At 39.3% G+C, this 25,885-nt stretch overlaps 1 protein-coding gene across 1 annotated transcript in view; it reads right to left on the bottom strand.

Annotated features, from left to right (window-relative positions):
- Window positions 1-25,885, bottom strand: part of ZNF879 (zinc finger protein 879) — a 57,649-nt gene that overhangs the window by 17,161 nt on the left and 14,603 nt on the right. The window contains 1 exon segment of the mRNA XM_067732548.1: window positions 7,808-7,815. Within this exon segment, the coding sequence (XP_067588649.1) occupies window positions 7,808-7,815 (8 nt within the window).

Raw genomic sequence — 25,885 nt, 5'->3', positions numbered from 1 at the left:
ACTGATTTCTCCCTTTATGTCTGTAGGTATTTGTTTTATGTATTTGGGTGCTGCTACATTAAGTGCATATAAGTTGATGAGGTAATATCCTCTACTTGTATTGATCCTTTTATCATTATATAGTGTCCTGTTTTATCTTTCTTTATAGTCTTTACTTTAAAGTCTACTTTGTCTGATATGAGTATTGCAACTCCTGCTTTCTTGTCATTTCCATTTGCCTGAAATATCTTTTTCCACTCCCTCACTTTCAATCTACGTGTGTCCTGGGACTTCCCTGGTGACACAGTGGTTAAAGACTCCACACTCCCAATGCAGGTGGCCTGGGTTCAATCCCTGGTCAGGGAACTAGATCCCACATGCATGCCATAACTAAGAGTTTGCATGCCACAACTAAGGAGCCCGTGTGCTGCAACTAAGGAGCCTATGTGTCACAACTAAGTAGCCGGTGAACTGCAACTAAGGAGCCCTCGAGCCACAACTAAGGAGCTCACCTGCTGAAACTAAGACCCAGAACCAAATTAAATTTAAAAAAACTATGTGTGTCCTTTGCTCTAAGGTGGGTCTCCTGTAGGCAGCATATTGTAGGCTTTTGGTGTTTTTTTATTCAGTCTAACACTCTATGTCTTTTGATTGGAGTATTCAGTCCATTGACATTTAAGGTAATTATCGACACATATGTATTTATTGCCATTTCAAACCTGTTTTTCCAGTAGATTCTTTGTTTCTTCTTTGTTCCTTTTTCTTTTTGTGATTTGATGATTTCCTTTTATTTTATGTTTGTGTTCTCTTCTTTTCGGTTTTTGTGAGTCTACTGTGTTTTTGATTTGTGGGTTGTCCCATTTTTCAAGTATGTTAAACACTTACTATATCTGCTTGCTTTAGACTGATAGTCATACAGTCTCAAACATATTCAAAAAAAGAAAAAGAAAGAAAAACAATCTGCATTTTCTTACTCTCCTTCCCCATGTTTTATGATTTTGATGTCCCTTTTTACATCTTCATGTCTATGTCTTCATGTCTTTGCTGTTGCTTATGTTTAATCATTGCTTTCACAAATAGCTTTTTTTTTCTTTTTGATCTGTATACTAGCTAATTTAAGTGATTTACTTTCCAATTGTGATTTCCTCCTACCTATATCTTCTTGCTTCTTTTCTAGAGATGACCTTTCAGAATTTCTTTTAGGATAGGTTTAGTATTACTGTATTCTTTTAGTTTTTGCTTGTCTGAGGACTTCTTTATTTCTCCTCCTATTCTAATGATAATCTTGCTTGGCAGAGTATTCTAGGCTGGAAAATTTTCTCTTTCAAGCCTTTGAATACATTTTGTTACTTCCTGCTGGCCTGCATTGCTTCTGTAGAGAAATCAGCTGATAGCCTTATGGGGTTCCCTTGTAATTAACTCTTTGTTTTTCCTCTTGCTGCCTTTAGAATCCTCTCTATAACTTTTGACAATTTTATTATAATATATCTTGGTGTAGGTCTGTTTGGGTTCATCTTATTTGGGACACTCTGTGCTTCCTGGATCTGGATATCTGTTTGGGAGGTTTTCAGCCATAATAGCTTCAAATACATTTTCAATCCCCTTTTCTCTTTCTTCTCCTTCTGGAATCCCTACTATGCATAGATTGGCCTACTTTATATTATCCCATATGTCTCATATTGCTTTCATTTTTTTCATTTGGCTTTTGTCTGGTGTTTGATTGGGTAATTTCCATTCTATCTTTCAGGTCACTTATTCTTTCTTCTGCATTAATCATTCTTCTTCTTTGCCTTGAGCTCAGCTTTCATCTCGGCAAATGAATTTTCTAATTTTTCTTGGCTCCTTCTTATAGTTTCCAGTTCCTTTTCACAGTAATCTGCATTTCTGTCAATAGCCTTTCTTAATTACTTATTTTCATTGCCTCCTTTTTGAACTCATTGTCTGTTAGACTGAAGAGGTCTGTTTCATGGTTTGTTCCTTCAGGGGAATTCTCTTGGTCTTTAACTGAGAGTGGTTCCTCTGCTTCTTCCTTTTGCTTATATTTCTCTTACTCTGTGAGTTTAGGAGAAATAAATATCTACTGTAGTCTTGGAGGGCTATTTATATGTGGGAGCTTCCCTGCATAGCTTGTGTGGGTTTAATATGTTTTCAGTGTGAGGGCTGTTTTTGGTTTGGATGCTTGCCATCTCTTTCCTCAGCATGTGCTGGCCATTATCCCCTTGATGGGGGTGTGCAGGTGCATGGCCTGCGTGCACACTCCCAGGAAGGCAGGGGCAGCAGTTGGCTCCCAGTCGCGGGTCCCTCAGCAAGGGCAGCTAGCTGCACATACTCCTGGGGAGGCAGGGGCAGTGGATGGCACTTGGCTGTGGGACTCTTGGCAACTGCAGGAGGTTGCATGCACCCCTGGGGAGGTGGGGGCAGTGGTTGGCACCAGGTCACAGGACCCCTGGCATTGGTGGGCTGCGCATACTCCCAGGAAGGTAGGGACAGCGACCTGCACCTGCTCATAGGACCCTTGGTGGCGGCAGCAGTCCACGCCCATCTCTGGAGTCTGAGATGGCAGCAGTGGCTTGTACCTGCCCCTGTAGCTTGTGTAGGTGGTGCCCTGCTGCCTGAGAGCACTAGGAGAAAGAAACTCCTATGATGGGCATGCCCCTCTCCTCATATGCCCCCCAACAATGGTGTCTTGCCTCTCTGGTGGGCCCAGGCTTCTTCCCGGATTCCCTTGGTTGTGGCGCACCACACCCTAGCCCCCTCAGGCTATCTTTGCTTAGCCAACCCTAGTCTTCTCCCCAGGGTCTGACCTCCAAAGCCTGAGTGTCAGCACACAGCCCCTGCCCACCCCAACAGACGAGCTTCTCAGGCTGGGGAGTGCCTGTCAACACCAATTGTCTGTGCAAGTCTGTCTCTCTGCTTTGCCCTCTGCAAACCTGCTGCTGTGCTCTCCTCTGAGGCTCCAAAGCTCCCCCTGTGTCCTGGCTGACCTCCCACCAGTGAGGGGACTTCTCCATTTGTGGAAACCCTTCCTCTTTTACAGCTCTCTCCCAGTGGCGCAGGTCCTGTACCAATATGCTTCTCTCTCTCTCTCTTTTTTTTTCTTTTGTCCTATCCAGTTATGTGGAGATTTTCTTGCCCTTTTGGAAGTCTGAGGTCTTCTGCCTGCATTCAGTAGATGTTCTGTGAGAGTCGTTCCACATGTAGATGTATTTTTGATGTATCTCTGCAGAGAAGGTGAGGTCCGCATCCTACTCCTCTGCCATCTGGATCCGCTCCCCCAAAATTTTAAACATGTGACTTGCATTCATGGCTCACATTATATTGCTGTTGCACAGCACTGGTCAATGATGTGCCTAGCTGTGGTTTCCTTTGTATTTATTCTGCTTGAGGTTCAGTGAGTGTAGTCAATCTGTAAATATGTTTTTGTTTTTTCTTAAACAAATTTGGGAAAATTTTGGCCATTATTTCAATATATTTTCTGTCCCATTCTCTCTCTCTCCTCTTCTTCTTGCATTCCAACTACATGTATCTTAGACCTGTAACATTGTTTTACTGGTAACTGAAGCTTTTTATCCCTATTCTTCAGTTAGGACATTTTCTGTTGATATATCTACAAATTTACTAACATTTTCTTATGTTCGTTTCCAAAGGTTAAGCCTATTCAGTGATTCTTTTTATGTTTCAGATATTTTATTCTTCAGTTACAAAATTTCTATTACTTTTTCATAGTCTCTAGTTCTCTGCTTGGATTTCCTATTGACTTATTTATTGCATGCATATTCTCCTTTAAATCCCTGCACATAGTTATAACAGTGGTTTTAAAATCTGCCGGCTGCAGAGAAAGACAAATAACATATGATACTGCTTATATGTGGAGTCTAAAAAAGGGTACAAAGTGAATTTATCTACAAAACAGAAAGAGTTACAGACGTAGAAAACAAACTTATGGTTACCAGGGGGCAAGGGGTGGGGGGAGGGATAAATTTGAAGATTGGGATTGACATATACACACTACTATATATAAAATAGGTAACTAATAAGGACCTACTGTATAGCACAGGGAACTCTATTCAATACTCTGTAATGGCCTATATGGGAAAAGAATCTAAAAAAGAGTGTATATATGTATATGTATAACTGATTCACTTTGCTGTACAACTGAAACTAACACAACATTGTAAATCAACTACACTCCAATAAAAATTTTAAAATATAAAAATAAAATAATATCTGCCCACTAATTCCAGCATCTGAGCCATCTTGGGTTTGGTCTCTGCTGATTGCCTTTCTCTTGAATATTGGTCACATTTTCCCATCTCTTCATATGTCTACCTTATCCTGGACATTGTATAGTTTATAATGTAGACTCTGGATTTTGTTATGTTTCTTTAAGAAGTACTGATTTTTTTTTTAAGCAGGTAGTTAATTTAGCAGTGCTCAAATATCAAACTCTGTCATCTCAGTAATAGGCAGCAGCAAAAATCTCTCTTCAGTTCTTTGTTGGGTTACTGTAAGTCTGTCTTGTGCATGGTGTGGTTCAGGGGTCAGCCAGAGATTTGGGCAGAGTTTATGCACAGGATACAGGGCTCCCCCTCTCTGGCTCTCTCCTTTTTAAGGCCCCTCCACTTTCCAGATGCTAAGGTTGCCCCAAACTCTGTCTTGTGATTCTTCATGATAGTAAGATTACAGGTTTCTAATCAAGTTTTAACCATTCTGTTGGCGCTGATTGTGGCCTGTCCCTAGGCAAAAGCTGTAAAAACTAGAATATTTACCCTGTGACACTCTCTTCAGCCAAATGTAGACAGTTGTCCACTATCTGTCTGCTTTTGGTTTCTCTTCAATGCCTTCAGGTGGTTGTTTCTCATATTTTGTCCAGAGCTTGGTTCTCATCCACAGATGAATTGGTCTGATAGGAGCTATTCTTCTATTGTCAGAAGCTGGAAGCCCATGTATTACTTTTTAAGTATAAAACAAAATATTCAGTGAGTCTAGGCAAGTTCATGAGATATCAAGAAATAACAAAATGACGGAATCCTAGAAATGCAGACCTGAAAGATATCAATCATCTAGACTTGTTGCTCTCATGAGTGTATGGTATCCTCCCCCTTCCCCAGGTTAAGTTTGGAGATGTGTGAGGGCCTTTTTCTTTCTCACAATGACTAAGGGAGGTGCTAGTGGCATTTAAGGGAAGGGATTAAGGTTGTTAATCATTTAAATATGCTCAAGACAGTCCTGCACAATGAAAGATGGCTCCATCTAAAATGCTAAAATGACCCCATTTAGAAACACTGGTGGGACTTCCCTGGTGGTGCAGTGGTTAAGAATCTGCCTGCCAATGCAGGGGACAAGGGTTCAAGCCCTGGCCTGCATGCAGCAATGAAGACCCAATGCAGCCAAAAATTAATTAAGTAAGTAATTAAAAAAAAAAAAGAAACACTGGTAATCTAAGCTGTATTTTAAAGATGTAAAATACAACTCTGGGTTTCAGCAGGTAGCTTCATAAGAAGTATATCTCTCAAGTTTCTTCGGTTTCAAGCAACAGAAATGGACTCTGGCTCATGTACAAAGAAAATGGACAGGGGAGCTGTAAGAGCATTGATAGTCACAGAACTAGGCTTGGAAAATGAGCATAAACCAGGGAGGCCAGGCAACATTCTGGACTACAGTCAGGATCACACTAGAAAACCAGACTTGTGAGAACACTATTGCTATTGAAAAGTGGATGGTACAGCCTTACCACCACTCCCACACCCAGCAGACAGACTCTGCTTTTGCTGAGCTCCTCCTCCTCCTTCCTCTACAAACTCAATGTTACTGCTGCCGCCACAACCACCAGAGTGCACTCTACATTGTTCCTGTTCCTTCACATTCCTAGCTTCTGTCTCAAAGTCCACGGTGAGTACAACTAAATGACCAAACTTGGATCACACACCTGTACTTGATGTATAAGGGAAGCTGGAAAATCAAGTATATGGTCATTTTAGCCTCTCGAATGTGAAGTGGTCTCTCTTTCCTACTAAGACTGAAAAAGAGGAGAATTCCCCAAACACAGGAATATGGTTTAGATGTTATGCAGTCAAAAAATATCTGCTGGGGCTTCCCTGGTGGTGCAGTGGTTGAGAGTCCACCTGCCGATGCAGGGGACACGGGTTCGTGCCCTGGGCCGGGAAGATCCCACATGCCGCGGAGCAGCTGGGCCCGTGAGCCATGGCCGCTGAGCTTGCACGTCCGGAGCCTGTGCTCCACAACGGGAGAGGCCACAACAGTGAGAGGCCCACGTACCGCAAAAAAAAAAAAAAAAAAAAAAAAAAAACTCTGCTGTATGCTAACTCCCTATTTACTTAAATTTCTAGTTCTGGGTCATGGCCTCCTTGAGAAAAGCCGCTTAGCTCTGCTGGGACTAGAACAGGTAACCTGGGTGTTTGGAACCAGGGTCAGCCATGGGCTCAGAGATTCTGCCTCAGCCTAGCCTTTATTAGGCTTACAGACCACACACTCTATAATCCAGAGATCACATGAAAGGCCTTACAGAGAGAGGCCACAGAACTATGTCAAATATGTTTGAATTGAAAGAATGAATGGGATGATAGGAAAAGCAATCTTTCTATAGGACCCAATGAAAGGGCTTAATTATGAGCTGAATTATCCCTCCCACCCATTCATATGTTTAAGTCCTAACCTCTAGTACCCTCAGAATCTGGAGTTAAGGTCTTTAAAGAGGTAATTAAGTTAAAAGATTGTCTTTAGATTGGGCCCTAATTCAGTATGTCTGGTGTCCTTATAAGAGGAGATTAGGACACAGACAGGCACATGCACAGAGGTAAGACCATGTGAGGACACTGAGAATGCAGCCTTTCTACAAGCCAAGCAGACAGGCCTCAGAAGAAACCAAACCTGCCAACATCTTGATCTTAGACTTATAGCCTCTAGGACTGTGAGAAAATAAATTTCTTTTGCTTAAGCCTGTGACATTTTGTTACAGCAGCCTGAGCAGGCTTCTTGCTGCTGTAAGCAGAATACCCATGGCAACCCCACATTCTATCTTTACTTCCAGTCCCATTTCCCTGGGCCTTAGAACACTCCCACCAAAATGACATTCTTTTTCTTTTTAAATTTCATTAGCTTTTAAAAAAGTACACAGATTAAACATAAACACTTTAGAAAAATCTGAAAAAAACTGAAAACAAAAAGAACAAAATATATATCACACTAAATCCTATTACAGACAGGTTTTAAGAACATATTACAAAATTCATATCCAATTGCATATCCATGTGTTCTTTTGGCCATTTATTTAAACAAGAGGAAAACAGACACATGCTAAAGAATATGAAGAGCACAAAAGAGCACACAGTGATATGTTAGCAGCTCCATCCTATAGGTAACTGGTATTAAGTTTTTATTCTTTCTTTCCAGAAATGTTTTGTGCAAATACACATATGTATTCTTGTTTTTAATGGAAAAATTCTGAATGTTTAACTTGTATCTTACAGATCTTGCCATATCTGCATATACACACCTTACTGTTTTTAACAACTACATGATATATGCCATTGTACAGATACCAAAACTTATTTACCATTTCCTTTATTGATGGGTATTTAGATGGTTTCTGTTTTTTGCTGTCACATACAATGCACAATGACCATTCTCATGCAGATATCTCTGGGTATGTGTACATCTATATTTATAAGATAAACTGGTAGAGGTTGAACTATTGGCTCAAAGTATATGTGCATTTTAAATTCTGACAGATGTGGCAGATTGTACTTTCCCAAGATGACCACACCAATATACCTCCCATATCACGTGCTCTTCTCTAATGTGACACTGACACTTCTCCCACCAAGAAGTGAGGTCTATGTTTCCTTCCTTTCAATCTGTGCAGGGGATTCTAGGTGCCGTGACCAGTAGAATTCAGTGGAAGTAATGTTATGTGACTTCCGAGGAAAGAATACGCTTTCCACCTGGCTCACTTGATGCTCACCCTTGGAATCTGGCCACCATATTGTAAGCCCAAGACACACAAAGGGACTACAAGTGGATGTTTAATCCAACAGCCCTAGCTAAGGTCTCAGCCACGAGCTGGCATCAACTACTATACATGTGAGTGAAAGACACTTCAGATGATTCTAGCCTCTAAACTTTGAGTCTTTCAGCTGAGACCCCAGGCTTTGTACAGGAGAGATAAGTTGTCTCTGCTGCCTGTCTGCATTCCTGACCCAGAGAAACTGTGAAAAATAATAAATGATTATTGTTTCATGCCCTTAAGTTTCTTATTGATATATCATATATATCCTCCCATGTTAAAAATACAACATTTAAATTTGATCATTTAAAATTACTTGATAATTAGAATACCAGGAGGAGAAGAAAAAGAGAATAAAATAAAAGGAATATTTGAAATAATAATGGCTGAGAATTTTCCAAAATTAGTGACAGACACAAACCACAGATCCAGGAAGTCCAGAGAATGCCAAAAAGGATAAAAACCAAAAATGTACACCTAAGCATATCATATTCAAATGCCAAACACCAAAGATAAGGAGAAAACACATGTTACCCATAGAGGAACAAGGGTAAGAATTACAGTGGATTTTCTCATTAGAAACCACACAAATAAGAAGAGAAATATTTAAAATATTTAAAGAAAATGCCAATCTACAATTCCATATTCAAGGAATTCAAAAGGGATGAGAAATAAACTTTCTCAAACAAGCAAAAACTTCATTACCAGCAGACCTGCCGTGCAAGAAAATGAAGAACCAAGTTCTTCAGGGAGAAAAGAAAATAATGCAGGTCAGAAACGTGAATCTACACTAAGGAAGAGTGACAAAGAAGAAATACGTCAAGGTATTTTCTTATTCTTAGTTGATCTAAAAGATAACTGTTTGCTTAAAGTAATAATAACAATGAATTGGGTGATTATAGCATAGGATGAGTAAAATGACTGATAGTAATGCCATAGGGATGGGTGGGAGGAATTGGGATTACTCTATTACAAGGTATTTGTAATACCTAGGAAGTAATATAGTATTATTCAAAGGTAGACTTAGATTAGTGGTAATTTATATTGCAAACTGCAGGACAACCATTAATTTAAAATAAAAAAGAAGTATTACTGATATGTAGAGACAGTACGAAGATTTGCAGTTGCCAGAAGTTTGCAGTGGGGCAGGGGAAGATGGTTGAATAGGTGAAGCAAAGGGAAATTTTTAGTGAAACTATTCTGTATGATATTGTAATGGTGGACACATGACACAAGGCATTTTTGAAAACTCACAGAAGTTTACAACACAAAGAGTTAAACTTAATGTATGCAAATTTAAAAACATCATTTAGGATGTTGGGGGGGGGGTCCCAGAATGGAACACAGAATCTGACACAATGATCTAAATATAATACAAATGTATGACAAAAACCAGTGAAGGAGGTGGTGGAAAAGGTGCTGACCTTACTAACTTTGGAAATGAGTGGGGTCTGTAAGACAAAAGGAACTGCACATAAGTACTGTACTCTGGTTAATAAAGTAGTTTTCTGGGCAGTATGGATTAACAATTCAGATACTACTACACATGCAGACTGGAACTGAATGGTTAAAGTCAAAGGATGGCAGATGGCGGGAGCTAGGTTTCTCACTGTTGTTGGAATGGCACGTTATAAGTAAGGAAGGGGAGCAGGCTAGAATGATCCGTGTGGTAATAAATTAGAGTTGGAGACATTAGTATGAACGAATATGTAGCTTAACACAGACACAAGTGGTTACATATAGAAATATACACACACACATACACTCACACATGGTTACATATAAAATATTTATACACACACACAGAGGTTAGTATATACATATATTCCCTTGCTCTGTCAGTTGAGAGGATCTAAAAGCAAAGACACCCCAGTAGCAATGAGTAAACCTAAGGCCTAAATCTTGCTTTCTAATATGATTCTCCAAGAAAAGAAACCAAGGCCACTAGAGAAATAGATGATTTCTGGGCCAGGGAAGACACAAAATAAGCCTAGAGCACCTTACAGTACCAAAAGTAAGGAAGTGCTCCAAAAACAAAACAAAAAACTACACAGTGATAGGGGTATGTCAAAGGGACAGAGGAACAAACTGAAAGAGCTCCCACTGGCCAAAGATGGAACAATTTGAGCAACAAAATAAAGCAGTATTAGATTATAACCCAAAATATAAAATAAGCATCTGTGAGTCTGTACTGATATAAATGGGGGAGAAGCGACAATCCTCCATTTAGAATTCCAAATAATTTATGTAGATTCTCTGCCCTCAAGGAGATGGAGCATAACTCTCTACTCCTTATGTGTGGGCTGCACATAGTGACTTCTTTCCAAAGAGGACAGTGTGGGAAGATGGAAAAAGAGAGGAAGTTTACCGTGGAGAAACCTGGCAAACACACTTCAGTCAGGTGATCAGGTCAATATCAACAGTGATGAGTCATGTTATTTAATATGTAGTTTTGATGATGTGATGAGAATTACACTTTACCTCTGTGGTCTTCCTCCCCAAAACCTGTAACTTCAGCCTAACATTAAGAAAAATATCAGACAAATCACAATAGAGGAACATTCTACAAAACACCTAACTAATACTCCTCAAAACTGTTATGGTCATCAAAAATGAGGAAAGGCTGAGAAACTGAGAGCCAGGAGGAGCCTAAGGAAACATGACAGCTAAACATAATATGTGATCCTGGATGGGATCCTGCAACAGAAAAAGGACTTTAAATAAAAACTAAAGAAATCTGAATAAAGTATGGACTTTAGTTAATGATAGTATATCAACACTGGCTCATTAATTACAACAAATGTTTCATAATAATGGAAGATGTTAGTAACAGGGAAAACTGGGTGCAGGGTATACAGTAATTATGGTACTATCTTTGCAATTTTTCTCTAAATCTAAAACTATCCTAAAAAATAATTTTAAAAAATAGTGACAATCACAAAAACAAATACTGATTTACTACAAAAAGAAAGTTAATTGACAAACTATGACTATAAATCAATAAACAGCAAGTTCTATGTATCTTTTCCCCACAAGGTAAATTATATGCTGCATGGAAACAGAAGAGAATAAAGAATATTTGTAAAATCTGAAAATATCCTGCTTGTTCCAAAAATTGTTTATTTGCTATTTGATTTTTCTAACAGACAGCAGAGAGAAATTCACCTCTGAGGACCGTTAATGAGGAAAGAAGTTGATATTGAATATTACCACTGAACTGATTCAAATGGGGTAATGAGACCTGTGATTGGGTCACCTCGGGGTCTCTAAGAGACTTAATTAAAAGGGTTAGATACTGAATTAGTGGTCCACAAAAACTGGCTCTGAGTTGCAAACATACTTCTCTACATCTTCCTTTAGCTATAATCAAGTCAGTCTCTCCAGCTTGGGAGTGTGGGAAAGCTCAGACAGTGAAAGCTGGGTTTTGCTTTGCACTGCATTTTGCTGGTTTTATATTTTGGTTTCCTGAAACACTCATCTTCTTGTAATTAAAGAATCAAAGTAAAGTCTAGCCTAGTGAGAAGATATGTACCAAATTTGGCAGGTCCTAAAATAATGCTGCTGTTGCTGTTACTAATGGTAGTGACAGCCAGCATTTACTGAGATTTAATATGTATTATGAGCTGTTCTTAGCACTTTACATATACTTTCTTAGAGCATGTTAACTGTATAGACTGTTTTGTTGGGGTTCAAAAGCCAGCTGTACTACCTTGATTAAGTTACTTGCTTCTCTGTGCCTCAGTTTCCTCATGTGTAAAATGCAGATATTAGCAGCCCTCTTGTAAGGATTAAATGAGGCATGTGTATTACTAACCACACTTACAAATGAGGAAATGAGGCACAGAGGGAGAAAATAATTTGCCCAGTCACATCTCTAGCCTGCATGTGAACTCCAAAAATCAACTTCCAGAGTTCACATTTTTAACCTGTGGGCTACCACTACTTTTTAGAAAAGCAGCCAGTGACAAACAGAAGGAAAGGAAGCTGGTATTGGGGGCAAGATGGGACTTCCATGTGGAAATATTGCATAAGAGTTTGGGAATGACAGACTGGATCTTTAGGAAAAACTTCAGGCCTGGGGAGAGAAATTTGAGAAAGATCCTCAGAAAAGTGAGGGTTAAGTAATGAAAACAAATCTCAAAAGAGGAAAGACCAAAAAACAAGAGCCCAGGAGGGGGGTCTGAAGTAGCAGGGAAAAAACAATCATAGAAGGAGATAGAGGCATCAGTCAGATAGATGAGAAGGACATTTGGACGGTTTAGTATCTAGATGCACTAGACAGAGGAACTCCCAATAAAGAGGGAGCCCTCTGTCCTCCCCAGTGCCAGTCTCAGAGCCCAGGCCACATTGAACTCCTTCTGTGATGCCCATCAGGTATCAGTCCTGACCTTTAGTATTAGCTCAAAATAACTCCACTTCTTGGATCTCTTCCCTGAATCCTCTTGGACATTCATTCCTAAGATCAGGACCAAAAACTCCCTGAAGACAGAAATAACAACTTTCCTCTTTGTACCTCCAATGCCCTACACAGTATCCTGTACATTGTCATGCTAAATATCTGTTGAGGGTGTCTCTTCTGGCCCTTCCATGGCTTTGCTCCAAGTGACACTATATCATCTGTGAAAATAAAGACTCCCTAATACTCCATACTCCTCACCAAGCACTTATCCTATCTGGAAGCCTATGTTCAGAGCTGACTCAATCTTTGGTCATGAAATGACTTTGGGGTGAATTAAGAGTGACCTCTGTCTGGGGACAGAGGATGTACATTCCTCAGCAACCCCTTGATAAGGCCAGGACCATGGGAAAAACCCATCAGGCTCTGGATTCTCAATAGTTTTCACTGGAAAGCAAAGTACCTGGACAAAGAATGGAAATATGTCCACCATCTCTGAACACAGAAGGCAATTCATTAAAAAGACAAAATTTACTTACTGTCACCTGAGCAGGCAGCAAATCCACAGCCATTCTTTCCTTCTTAGTTTTCCTGTCAAGGGAGAGCAGCGTGCTTGACAAGGTAGGTCTGCAGAGAGAAAAAGGTATTGTGAAGAACTCTGGCGTCAAGGGATGGCTTGGAGAAAGGAAGTTACAACCACCCACAATGTCCGTCAGGTCCCTACAAAGCCACCCCACATAAATGATGCAAACCAAGTGTGTGCCTACTAAGCCAATGAAGTTCTAAGACAATTTGCCAACCTCCACCTCCTCCTTGTATTAACCATACTTCTAATTTCCATAAACTGATGCTTTAACATCCATCTGGGATCTATTAGCTACATCTAAGCAAATTGTGACTCACCACAGATTTCTGGAGTCCTTAAGATAGCTTTAAACTACACACTCAGACAGTCACAGCAAGTGTGAGATTCCTGGGCTCCCACTTTCAAACATAGCTAGCCAATCCTAAGCCCATTTGCCCTGCCTCACCTTTTCCTTCCTGAAGAAACCACAATAAAGGAACTTGCCCACATGTGCCCTCTCTTTCTCTGCGGAATGACCAACGCAGGCGCTCCTGAGTGGCTCCTTCCTGGAGTGCTGTGCTCTTCCTAGGGAACTCTCACACAATGCACGCCATATTGCTTGCCACTCCCAAACACAAATTCCACAGGTGCCACCTCTTGCAGCATCCACAGCTCCAAATAGTCCTTTGCTCTTCATATACAAACCCCAACAGGGAAAACAAGGTAAGAGGAGCAGCCAGACAATCGTCAGAGAAGAGCCGTGGCCACAGCTGCCTGCATTGGCCGCCTAAGTTTGTAGCGGGTTCTACAGGTATAGCACCTGGCATGAAAGCTCAACAAGCTGAGTATGCTGTGTAAACTCAGCCAGGGAAGGGAAGCTGCTGTACAAGTATCATAGTTACTCTATGATGCACATCTTCTGCCCGCCAGGAATCTTGCATGCTTTACATGTATTATTTAATCCTCACAACGACTCTAAAAAATATTGCTACTCCGTATTACGGATGTGAGGAAGACTGAGAACCAGGGAGTCTAGTGACCTGTCCAAAGAAACAAAACTGGTAAGTAGTAGAGGCAAAAAGTGACCATGGTCTGAGTCCAAGGCTGGCAAATTACCTCTTCACTCTGTGCCTCATTTTCTTCATCTGTAAAACGGGGACCTACCTGTTAATCTGAGGATGAAATGAGTTAATTCATCCAAGGCGCCAGACTAGTGCCCGGCACACATAAAGTCTCCATAGGCATTAGCTATTGTTTTCATTGTCTGTTTCATTTAGAAGTCTCAGAAAAGCCAGCCACAAAAGACCCCCACTGACAGCAGTCCCGGGCCCGCCCCAGCTCACCTGTAAGGGGTGCTCCCTCCCCGCGAGTCTGGGGGGTAGGGGGTGGGGAGGGAGGGAGCGACGCCCTCGAAGCACCGTGGCTTGGGCCGTGCAGACAGCCTCCAGACCCACCCGCCCGGGGCGTCTCCCTGGTGCCCCAGCGCGCGTCCCCGCCCGGCCCGCGCACTTGCCAGCCCAGACGGTCACAGGCGCTGGCTCCGACCGCCACCCGAATGAGGCAACCGGGAGCTTCTCAGTCCCAGGCACGGTGCCCTAGCGGTTCCGGTATCACCCGCGCCAAAAGCCCCAGAAAGGCCGCGAGCCCTCCCCGCCGCCCCGCGAATCCAGGAGAACTACGACTCCCGGCATGCCTCTGGCCCCGCGCCGACTACACTTCCTAGGGAGCGCCGCTGGCGCCGGCCACTTCCGAGAGGTGAAAGTTCTCGCCTCTGGGGAGCTTCTGGTCCCACAAAAGAGAACTTGATCAGAATTTTGGAAGACTTGTCCATGATGCTCCCCATTTTTCTAAATTTTGTTAAACATTCCTTTCATTAGCCTGATGAGTAGTAGGTCATATTGATACAAAACAGGATTCTTGGCCTTCCCCAATCAATAGAAATTGACAAAAGGCCAGACAGGAAATTCAGGCAAGGCTTTATTGGGACCCCTGCTGCAGCAGGGGGGAGCAAGAACAAGTAACAGGTTTCCTTGCTCACTTGCTTGGGGGGAGGGGTAGCTTGTTCCTTATATGGGGTGAGGGTAGGGGTGTGTCCAGGGGTCCAGCGGGAGGGGTGGCTTAGGTGGTTTGCCCACCCTTTAGATGGTGTTGTGTGCAGGGGACATGGGCAGTAGCCTGCTTTTGCTCTGGGCTCTTCAAAAGTGGCAGTTGGGTTTTTTGGTCTCTTTATATCTTTTGTCCAGAATTTGCTCCAACTGCACATGCAAGCAGTTATTTTTAGTCCCATATAGTTTCTTTGTACTTTGTTGCTGGAGGAGAGGTGTGCCCAGGTGCAAGCATTGCAGCACTACAGCAAAAGGTCCCAGTCCCAGTCTGTCTCAATATGTATGTGTCCCTAAAACAGTAAGTGTTTACTTTTGCAAGGTGTTTGATATTTATATAAACGGAATCTGCTATATGTTCTTCTGTGACTTACATGCTCAACATGAACACTTATTAGGTTCACCTATCTTGATATATGAAAACTTCATTTTCACTGCTGTATGATTCCATTATTCATTCATTGAACAAAGAAAAGTATATTTAACACCTGTCTTGCGCCTGGCATTGTTGTAGATGCTAGAAATAGACCAGTAAATAAACCTGGCAAAACCTCTGCATTCATGCAGCTTAAATTCTCATGGGAGAGAAAGAGGAAAAATAATAACAAAAATAACTCAGCCATAAAAAAGAATGAAATAATGCCATTTGCAGCAACATGGATAGACCTAGAGATTATCATACTAAGTGAAGTAAGTCAGGCAGAGAAAAACAAATACCATATGATATCATTTATATGTGGAATCTAAAAAATGATACAAATGAATTTATTTACAAAACAGAAACAGACTCACAGACACAGAAAACAAATTTATAGTTACACCAAAGGGAAAAGGGGTGGAGGAGGGATAAATCAGAAGTTTGCGATTAGCAGATACAAACTACTATATATAAAATAAACAAGGTCCTACTGTATAACACAGGGAACTATATTCAATATTGTGTAATAAACTATAAAGGAAAATAATCTGAAAAAGAATATGTATAGCTGCATAGCTGAATCACTTTTCTGTACACCAGACACTAACACAACATTGTAAATCAACTATACTTCAGTAAAGTAAATAAATAAATAGTATGTGTTTGGAAAGTGATGAGTACTAACAAGAACAAGAAAGGGGAATAGGAACCTTGGTGGGAGAGGAATTTTACAATTTTACACAAAGTGATTATGAAACATTTGACCAACAAGGTGACATTTGAAGAAGGACCTGCAGAAGATGAGAAGTGAGCCAAGCCAAATATCTGGGGAAGGCTTTCTGATAGACTAACAAGCAGATGCCCTGAGGTGGGAGCATGCCTGGCCTGTTTAAGGAACAATAAGGAAAACAGAAATAAGGAGGGAAAGAGAAGTAGGGGATCAGCGGCAAGAGGACTAGAATTTATAGGCTCTTATTTGTCATTATGTCACTGGATCTTATTCTCAAGAGAATGCTCTGGGCACTGGAGAGACATACTCTTATGTCCATTTTTTTTAGTGATCATGCTGACTGCTGTGCCGAGAATAAACTAAAAGTTCAAAGTAAGAAGTAGAGAGACTAGGACTAGTTAGAAGGCTATTGTGGTAAATCTGTGAGAGAAAACAGCAGTTTGGACTGAGTAGAAGTTATGAGAAGTGGTTGGAAAAAGTAAAAATTCAAAATATGGAAAAGATGAAGATGTTAAGAACATTGGAATATAATGTTTTTCAACTATGAATTATATATATTCCTTTTAAATTGTCCTGGTAATATTACACTTTAAAAAATATTCTTTATGTTCTGTTTTTCTGGTTATAAAAATTAAGGATTAGCTTATCTCTTGACTTCCTTTTGTTGACCTAAAACAAATAGACTGCCAGTTTTTTCTCCAGCGAAAATGTGTTTATTCAGGATTAGCAAAGAATTGCAATTTGGGGTCTGTAAATATGGTTGTCCAAGTCCTCAGCAAAAATGGAGAGGAGAAATTTTTTATAGAGGGGAAAAGGAAGTTGAGAGGGCTATAAAGAAAGAGCCCATGGCTTTTTCATTGGCTGAGTCCTGACAGACTCTCATTGGCTGAGCTCCTTCCAGGAAAGAAGGGGAAGTCTTTTCTTTTCCTGTTGGGCTCTCCTGTTGTAGGGGTGAGAGCACTCCCTTCTAGTCTCCCATTTCTATTTAATTGCGTTTTCTGTTTATTAATTTCTTACACTTTAAACCAAATGCAATTTAATTTTCTGTCCCATTTAAAATTTTAAAAAATATGAGCTAATAGGCCTATCTAATTTTAGTACTTCCATATTCCATTTTCTCTCTCAACTATGAATTTTGGCAATTTCCTTGAGTTTTATAATTTATATTTATTTGTAATTAAATTTATATTTAATCTGTTTCTCTATTGACCATGTCTATACCATCACTTCCTTAATTTTCTCTTTTGGTCTTGACATTTTGGGGTTTTTTCACATTGATACTGCCTAGTTTTTATTTGTGTCCTCTCAGTTATTCCATGGGCCTCTTTTACTTAGTTTTCTGGAGATATCTGAGGCCAATTTCATTTTTCTTCTCTTATAGGTAATCTTCTGTTTATTTATTTCTGTACATTGACTTTTATAAACCCCCCCTTTATTTCCTGTATCTTTAAGTATTTCTATTTTTTCCCTGTATCTAGCAATTGGTTTTTTCCATTATTATTATTTTTTTAACATCTTTATTGGGGTATAATTGCTTTACAATGGTGTGTTAGTTTCTGCTTTATAACAAAGTGAATCAGTTATACATATACATATGTTGCCATATCTCTTCCCTCTTGCATCTCCCTCCCTCACACTCTCCCTATCCCACCCCTCCAGGCGGTCACAAAGCAACGAGCTGATATCCCTGTGCTATGCGGCTGCTTCCCACTAGCTATCTACCTTACGTTTGGTAGTGTATATATGTCCATGCCTCTCTCTCGCTTTGTCACAGCTCACCCTTCCCCCTCTCCACATCCTCAAGTCCGTTCTCCAGTAGGTCTGTGTCTTTATTCCTGTCTTACCCCTAGGTTCTTCATGACATTTTTTTTCTTAAATTCCATATATATGTGTTAGCATATGGTATTTGTCTTTCTCTTTCTGACTTACTTCACTCTGTATGACAGACTCTAGGTCTATCCACCTCATTACAAATAGCTCAATTTCGTTTCTCTTTATGGCTGAGTAATATTCCATTGTATATATGTGCCACATCTTCTTTATCCATTCATCCGATGATGGGCACTTAGGTTGTTTCCAACTCCAGGCTATTGAAAATAGAGCTGCAATGAATATTTTGGTACATGACTCTTTTTGAATTATGGTTTTCTCAGGGTATATGTCCAGTAGTGGGATTGCTGGGTCATATGGTAGTTCTATTTGTAGTTTTTTAAGGAATCTGCATACTGTTCTCCATAGTGGCTGTACCAATTCACATTCCCACCAGCAGTGCAAGAGGGTTCCCTTTTCTCCACACCCTCTCCAGCAGTTATTGTTTCTAGATTTTTTGATGATGGCCATTCTGACTGGTGTGAGATGATATCTCATTGTAGTTTTGATTTGCATTTCTCTAATGATTAATGATGTTGAGCATTCTTTCATGTGTTTGTTGGCAGTCTGTATATCTTCTTTGGAGAAATGTCTATTTAGGTCTTCTGCCCATTTTTGGATTGGGTTGTTTGTTTCTTTGTTATTGAGCTGCATGAGCTGCTTATAAATTTTGGAAATTAATCCTTTGTCAGTTGCTTCATTTGCAAATATTTTCTCCCATTCTGAGGGTTGTCTTTTGGTCTTGTTTATGGTTTCCTTTGCTGTGCAAAAGCTTTGAAGTTTCATTAGGTCCCATTTGTTTATTTTTGTTTTTATTTCCATTTCTCTAGGAGGTTGGTCAAAAAGGATCTTGCTGTGATTTATGTCATAAAGTGTTCTGCCTATGTTTTCCTCTAAGAGTTTGATAGTTTCTGGCCTTACATTTAGGTCTTTAATCCATTTTGAGCTTATTTTTGTGTATGGTGTTGGGGGGTGATCTAATCTCATACTTTTATATATACCTGTCCAGTTTTCTCAGCACCACTTATTGAAGAGGCTGTCCTTTCTCCACTGTACAATCCTGCCTCCTTTATCAAAGATAAGGTGACCATATGTGCGTGGGTTTATCTCTGGACTTTCTATCCTGTTCCATTGATCTATCTTTCTGTTTCTGTGCCAGTACCATACTGTCTTGATTACTGTAGCTTTGTAGTATAGTCTGAAGTCAGGGAGCCTGATTCCTCCAACTCCATTTTTTGTTCTCAAGATTGCTTTGGCTATTTGGGGTCTTTTGTGTTTCCATACAAATTGTGGAATTTTTTGTTCTAGTTCTGTGAAAAATGCCAGTGGTAGTTTGATAGGGATTGCATTGAATCTGTAGATTGCTTTGGGTAGTAGAGTCATTTTCACAATGTTGATTCTTCCAATCCAAGAACATGGTATATCTCTCCATCTATTTGTATCATCTTTAATTTCTTTCATCAGTGTCTTATAATTTTCTGCATACAGGTCTTTTTTCTCCTTAGGTAGGTTTATTCCTAGATATTTTATTCTTTTTGTTGCAATGGTAAATGGGAGTGTTTCCTTGAATTCACTTTCAGATTTTCATTATTAGTGTATAGGAATGCCAGAGATTTCTGTGCATTAATTTGGTATCCTGCAACTTTACCAAATTCATTGATTAGCTGTAGTAGTATTTTGGTAGCATCTTTAGGATTCTCTATGTATAGTATCATGTCATCTGCAAACAGTGACAGCTTTACTTCTTCTTTTCCGATTTGGATTCCTTTTATTTCCTTTTCTTCTCTGATTGCTGTGGCTAAAACTTCCAAAACTATGTTGAATAAGAATGGTGAGAGTGGGCAACCTTGTCTTGTTCCTGATCTTAGTGGAAATGCTTTCAGCTTTCACCATTGAGGATGATGTTGGCTGCGGGCTTGTCATATTTGGCCTTTATTATGTTGAGGAAAGTTCCCTCTATGCCTGCTTTCTGCAGGGATTTTATCATAAGTGGGTGTTGAATTTTGTCAAAAGCTTTCTCTGCATCTATTGAGATGATCATATGGTTTTTCTCCTTCAATTTGTTAATATGGTTTATCACATTGATAGATTTGCGTATATTGAAGAATCCTTGCATTCCTGGAATAAATCCCACTTGATCATGGTGTATTGTCCATTTAATGTGCTGTTGGATTCTGTTTGCTAGTATTTTGTTGAGGATTTTGGCATCTATGTTCATCAGTGATATTGGCCTGTAGTTTTCTTTCTTTGTGACATCCTTTTCTGGTTTTGGTATCAAGGTGATGGTGGCCTTGTAGAATGAATTTGGGAGTGTTCCTCCCTCTGCTATATTTTGGAAGAGTTTGAGAGGGATAGGTTTTAGCTCTTCTCTAAATGTTTGATAGAATTCACCTGTGAAGCCATCTGGTCCTGGGCTTTTGTTTGTTGGAAGATTTTTAATCACAGTTTCAATTTCAGTGCTTGTGATTGGTCTGTTCATATTTTCTATTTCTTCCTGATTCAGTCTTGGCAGGTTGTACATTTCTAAGATTTGTCCATTTCTTCCAGGTTGTCCATTTTATTGGCATAGAGTTGCTTGTAGTAATCTCGCATGATCTTTTGTATTTCTGCAGTGTCAGTTGTTACTTCTCCTTTTTCATTTCTAATTCTATTGATTTGAGTCTTCTCCCTTTTTTTCTTGATGAGTCTGGCTAATGGTTTATCTATTTTGTTTATTTTCTCAAAGAACCAGCATTTTGTTTTATTGATCTTTGTTATTGTTTCCTTCATTTCTTTTTCATTTATTTATGATCTGGGTTTTTTCCATTATTATTGTCTGGGGCACAAAGAAAGGATAAGACTCTGTTCTATTTTTTTCTGCCTTCTTCATTGGCAACATATTAAACTGTTATTCTTGATGTCTGGCTTTCATGTCAATGTGCAAACCTCACACTTAATTCTTTGTCCTTTCCTCCATTTTCTGGGAGGAATCTTCAAATTTATCTTCCAAGCTTACAGAATCCAGTTTACAAAGTGACTATCCTTCTCCATTTTCTCTAATGTAGTTTATCCTTTTAAAAGAAGTGACCATCTACTTTGTTTGAAAAAATGTCTGCACTGCATATGATATCCATGAAATAGTAAGTAACCCAATATCCTGACCCAGCAGGTTCCTTGGGTCCATTGTGGTGTAACTGAAGGTGGACTATTTTTTTCCTTCCTTCCTCCCTCCCTTCCTCCCTTTTTCCCTTCCTTTTCTGTACAATGGGGAAATTAAAAGAATAATTTTAGAAAACGAAAAATGGGAATTGTTCCCAAGTATTCAAAATTTGAAAGTCTAAATTGAAGTACATGCATAGTGTTTAAAATTAAATTACAGCTCCTCTTCCATCTTATTCTCTTAATCAGCTGATTATCTTAACAACATCCATCCCTGTGTACATGTGGAATTGAGGTTGATGGACTGGCTAGATTGGGGAGACACAAGGGTGTATACTGTTTAAAATGCCATACAGATACTACTGCAAACCTGAGTGATAGAAACATGCAATAAGTTATTTATATCTTCCTGTCCTTTATGAACTCATAGAAGTTTAAAGGATTTTTGTAAAAGCACATTTAAGAATGACTGCAAATATTTGTTTCAAAAAAATAATCCCATTGACCTAAGTGAAGAAATGTGCAGGCTGGATGGTATTGAAAAACAGGAATCCAAGGTGTAATTCTATCCTGGTTTTTCCATCACAACTTTTATGGGGTGAGTCATGAAAACCTACAATTTTTTATTGTGTATAATCTATTTGCTTGAAAGAAACTGAAGCTCTGCTAGCTTGTTTCCCTTTGCCCATATCTTGCTACTGAAGCAGAGATCACAAAGCAAATGTTGGAGCACTGGCTGCTTTTAGACTTCTTGCCACAGGCATGACAAGGTTTTGCTCTGTTACAGAAACAACAAACTTTTTTGGATATGGCACATAATAAGCACTTAAAGAATATTGTTGGAATAAAGAGAAATAAAAATCAGGAAGAAATTCTGTGGAAATTGGATAACAAAAAAGTTTCTTCAGGTAATTCTTGGAGGTGAGGTAGCGATGGTGGTATAATCTAAAACTTCCATCATATCCTTTAAAAAAACAATAAAGAATATGCAACAGAAAAGAGAAGAGGTAGTGGTGTTCCTAAAATTGATATTAAAACCACCACCAGAAAGAGAAAGTACAGCCTATGTGTGAAAATATGCAAAAGTTTACAGTATATAAGAGAACTATATATAAGTACTTAAAAGTACATGCAGGACATATAAACAACTTCCATAGCTCAATAACAACAACAACAAAACAATGCAATTAAAAAATGGGCCGGGGACTTCCCTGGTGGTCCAGTGGGTAAGACTCTGTGCTCCTAATGCAGGGGGCCTGGGTTCGATCCCTGGTCAGAGAACTAGATCCCGCATGCCTGCTGCAACTAAGAGTTCGCATGCTGCAACTAAGAAGACCGCATGCTGCAACTAAAAAATATCCTGCATACCGCAACGAAGATCCTGTGTGCTGCAACTAAGACCCAGCGCAGTCATAATTAATTAATTAAAATCATTAAATAAATGGTTAAAAAAAACAAAAATGGGCAAAGGTTTCAAATAGACAGCTCTCCAAATAAGATATACAAATGGCCAATAAGCATCTTAAAAGACGCTCAATATCCCTAGTCATTAGAGGAACACAACTCATAACCACAATGAGATACCACTTCACACCTGTTAGAATGGCTATTATATATAAAAAAAAAAAATAGCAAGTGTTAACAAGTGTTCGTGAAGATGTAGAAGAATCCACATTCAAACTAGAACCCTTGTGCATTGCTGATGAGAATGTGAAATGCTGCAGCCGCTGTGGAAAACAGTTTGACAGTGTCTTATAAAGGTTAATATCCACTTCTCAAATGACTATGCAATCCCACACTCTTAGGTATTTACACGAGGAGTAATGAAAACTTAATGTTCACACAAAAACCTGTATCCAATTGTTTGTAGCAGCTTTATTCATAACTTCCAAAAATCGGAAATAACCCAATTGTTCCTCAAGTGGAGAATGGATAAACAAACTGTGGTACATTCATATAATGGAATACCACTCAGCAATTAAAAGGTGCAAAATACTGATATAACAACATGGGGGAAATCTCAAATGTACTAGCCTAAGAAAAAGCAGCCAGACATACGATATTCTATAAAGGCAAAACTATAGGGAAAGTAATTGAAAGCACGGAGTCAAACAGATACTTGTATGCCAGTGTTCATGGCAGCATTATTTACAATAGCCAAAAGGTGGAAGCAACTCAAATGTCCATTGACAGACGAATGGACAAACAAAATGTGGTCTATACATACAATGGAATTTTATTCAGCCTTTAAAAAAGGAAGGAAATTCTGATAACATGCTACAACGTGGATGAATCTTTAAGACATTACCCTAAGTGAAATAAGCCAAACACAAAAAGAAATATATTGTATGATTCCACTTATATGAACTAGCTAGAAAAGGCAAATTATTGGAGACAGAAAGCAGAATAGAGGTTACCAAGGGCTGAGGGAAGGGGAAAATGGAGAGTTACTCAATGAGTACAGGGTTTCTGTTTGAGATGAAGAAAAAGTTCTAGAAATACATTTTGGTGATAGTTACACCCACATTGTGAATGCGCTCAATGCTACTGTACACGTTAAAATGGTTAAATGATACATTTTAAGCTATAAATATTTTACAAAATTTTTTTAAGTATATGCAGGATGCAAGGAGGCATTAGTGGGAAGGTAATGCTTCGGGGGAACATTGTTAACAGAAAATAGAGGTGTGGAAACCATGTTTCAAGGGGGAAAGTAGCAAGAGGAGGAAATATAAGATACTGCAGAAGAAAAAGAGAAAATCCCCCCACTTATTTTTGACCCCACAATTCTTCTCCCCAACCCTCAAGTCATCTAGTTAATAAATCATACTTTGCTACACAGCAAGAAGTAGGTGTACTTGAATTACAAATCTTGGACACAATTCCAAGCTTGTGACAGAAAGGACACAGATACCAGCTTGCAGGGAATCTCAGAGGCTAAGTATGTGACAATTTCAGCATCAAAATAAATAATATTAGCAGATTACAGTCCATTGAATATAATAAGAAACTGTGCTTCCAGAGTCATAGAAACAAATAGAAGATAAAACTCTTCCCTAAAGTAGAAAGCCAGTTAATAAGTGTAGAAGGAATGATGGAATTAGGTAATTTCCATTTGGAAACCATTATAATAATAATTGATTACAGCAAGTGCCATCAATAGATGCTAAAACTAGTGGAGGGGAGTTTGACCAGTAAAAATATACATGCATACACTCTAGGATTTCCTCTCAAGGTACTAAAGATTACGATGAGAAAAACGGTAACTTTACAGTGGGAAATTAGGTTGATACCACCTTAACCAACAGAGCAAAGTTAAAATTCCCAGGAATAGGTTAACTCAACATCACAAGCCTCCTAATGTGATAATATAATGTACTGAGATGAATATCATATTACTTGGTGACTTTCTTACCAAAAAGCAAAATCTAATCATGAGGAAATATTTGATAAATTCAATGGAGCGACAGCTGAGAAATAAAATGATCTATTCATTTCACAGATCTCTTCATGAGAAAACATGTTTGATAATGCAACCCAAAGCGCTTGAAAAGATGAATATTTTAAATAATTTAATCACTTTGAACACTATAAATATATCAGGCATGTCAATTATCACAAAAATTAAAGCATAGTTTGCTTTTTCAGGCTGCTTTGAAAATGGCCTATTAAGAAGCTATGAAAATGGACATTTTTCTCTTTTGCCTAGATTCTGAACAAGTCTCTGAGAATAAGAGAAATTAGGCAAAGAAAAACCTATCGATAGCTTAATGATGATTGTTACTTCTTTGCCTTGTTCTCTTATGATGCACATGTTTTGGTTTACTACGTTTCCTTACTTGTGATAGGAACCAATATTCTCTTCCTCTGGTGATCTAGGGAGATGAATGAGAAGGGGAAGGTGCAGACAGGAGGGAGATGTTGGTTCTGTTAATGAGACACATTTAAATTTAACAGTGGCCTGAAGAATGTTAATCACTTTGGAATAGCCCTTGGTACAACATCTGAGGTCATTACATCTTAAACTTTATCCTAAACTTTATCCTTAAACTATTTGTTCCTTAAACTTTATCTTAAACTACATGTTCACTTTATCCAGGGTGATCAGGCATGAAGATGTCTGCTTTATTCTCTCTCAAATCACGCAGTACAGTGTTGGACCAAAAATTTATACTTAATTATTTTTACTGACATACACACTGGCCATCATTCTAGCTGGCCTGGGCAGCCTCTTCTTGACAAGGGAGCCTCTTTCAGGCATCAAGCAAGCTGAGGAATTCTCTGCTCCTTCCCAAGTCATTTCCTTGCCTCACACCCTGAGGTAATTACCATCCAGAATTTTGTGTTTATGTGGTAGCTAGTCACCAAATATGGTCACCCAATGAACCATGCCCCCTGGTATTAATGCCCTTCTATAATCTTCTCCCCTTGAATCTGGGCCAAATCTGTGAATAATTTTTGATCAATAATATTCAGCAGAATTAATGTTGTGACTTCCAAAACTGAGTTATAAGATTTGCCACTTCTACCTACGTCGCTCAGAATGCTTGCTCTAGGGACACTCCCTCTCAGAAACCAGCCACCTTTCTGTGAGAAGCTCAAGCCACACAGAAGCCCAACCATGCTCCCACCTGGCAGTCATCAACAACGGCCCGCCACCTT

This window comes from Pseudorca crassidens, chromosome 3 (assembly GCF_039906515.1).
Source record: "Pseudorca crassidens isolate mPseCra1 chromosome 3, mPseCra1.hap1, whole genome shotgun sequence".
Classification (NCBI taxonomy): Eukaryota; Metazoa; Chordata; class Mammalia; order Artiodactyla; family Delphinidae; genus Pseudorca; species Pseudorca crassidens.
This window is presented reverse-complemented; position numbering and strand designations above follow the sequence as displayed.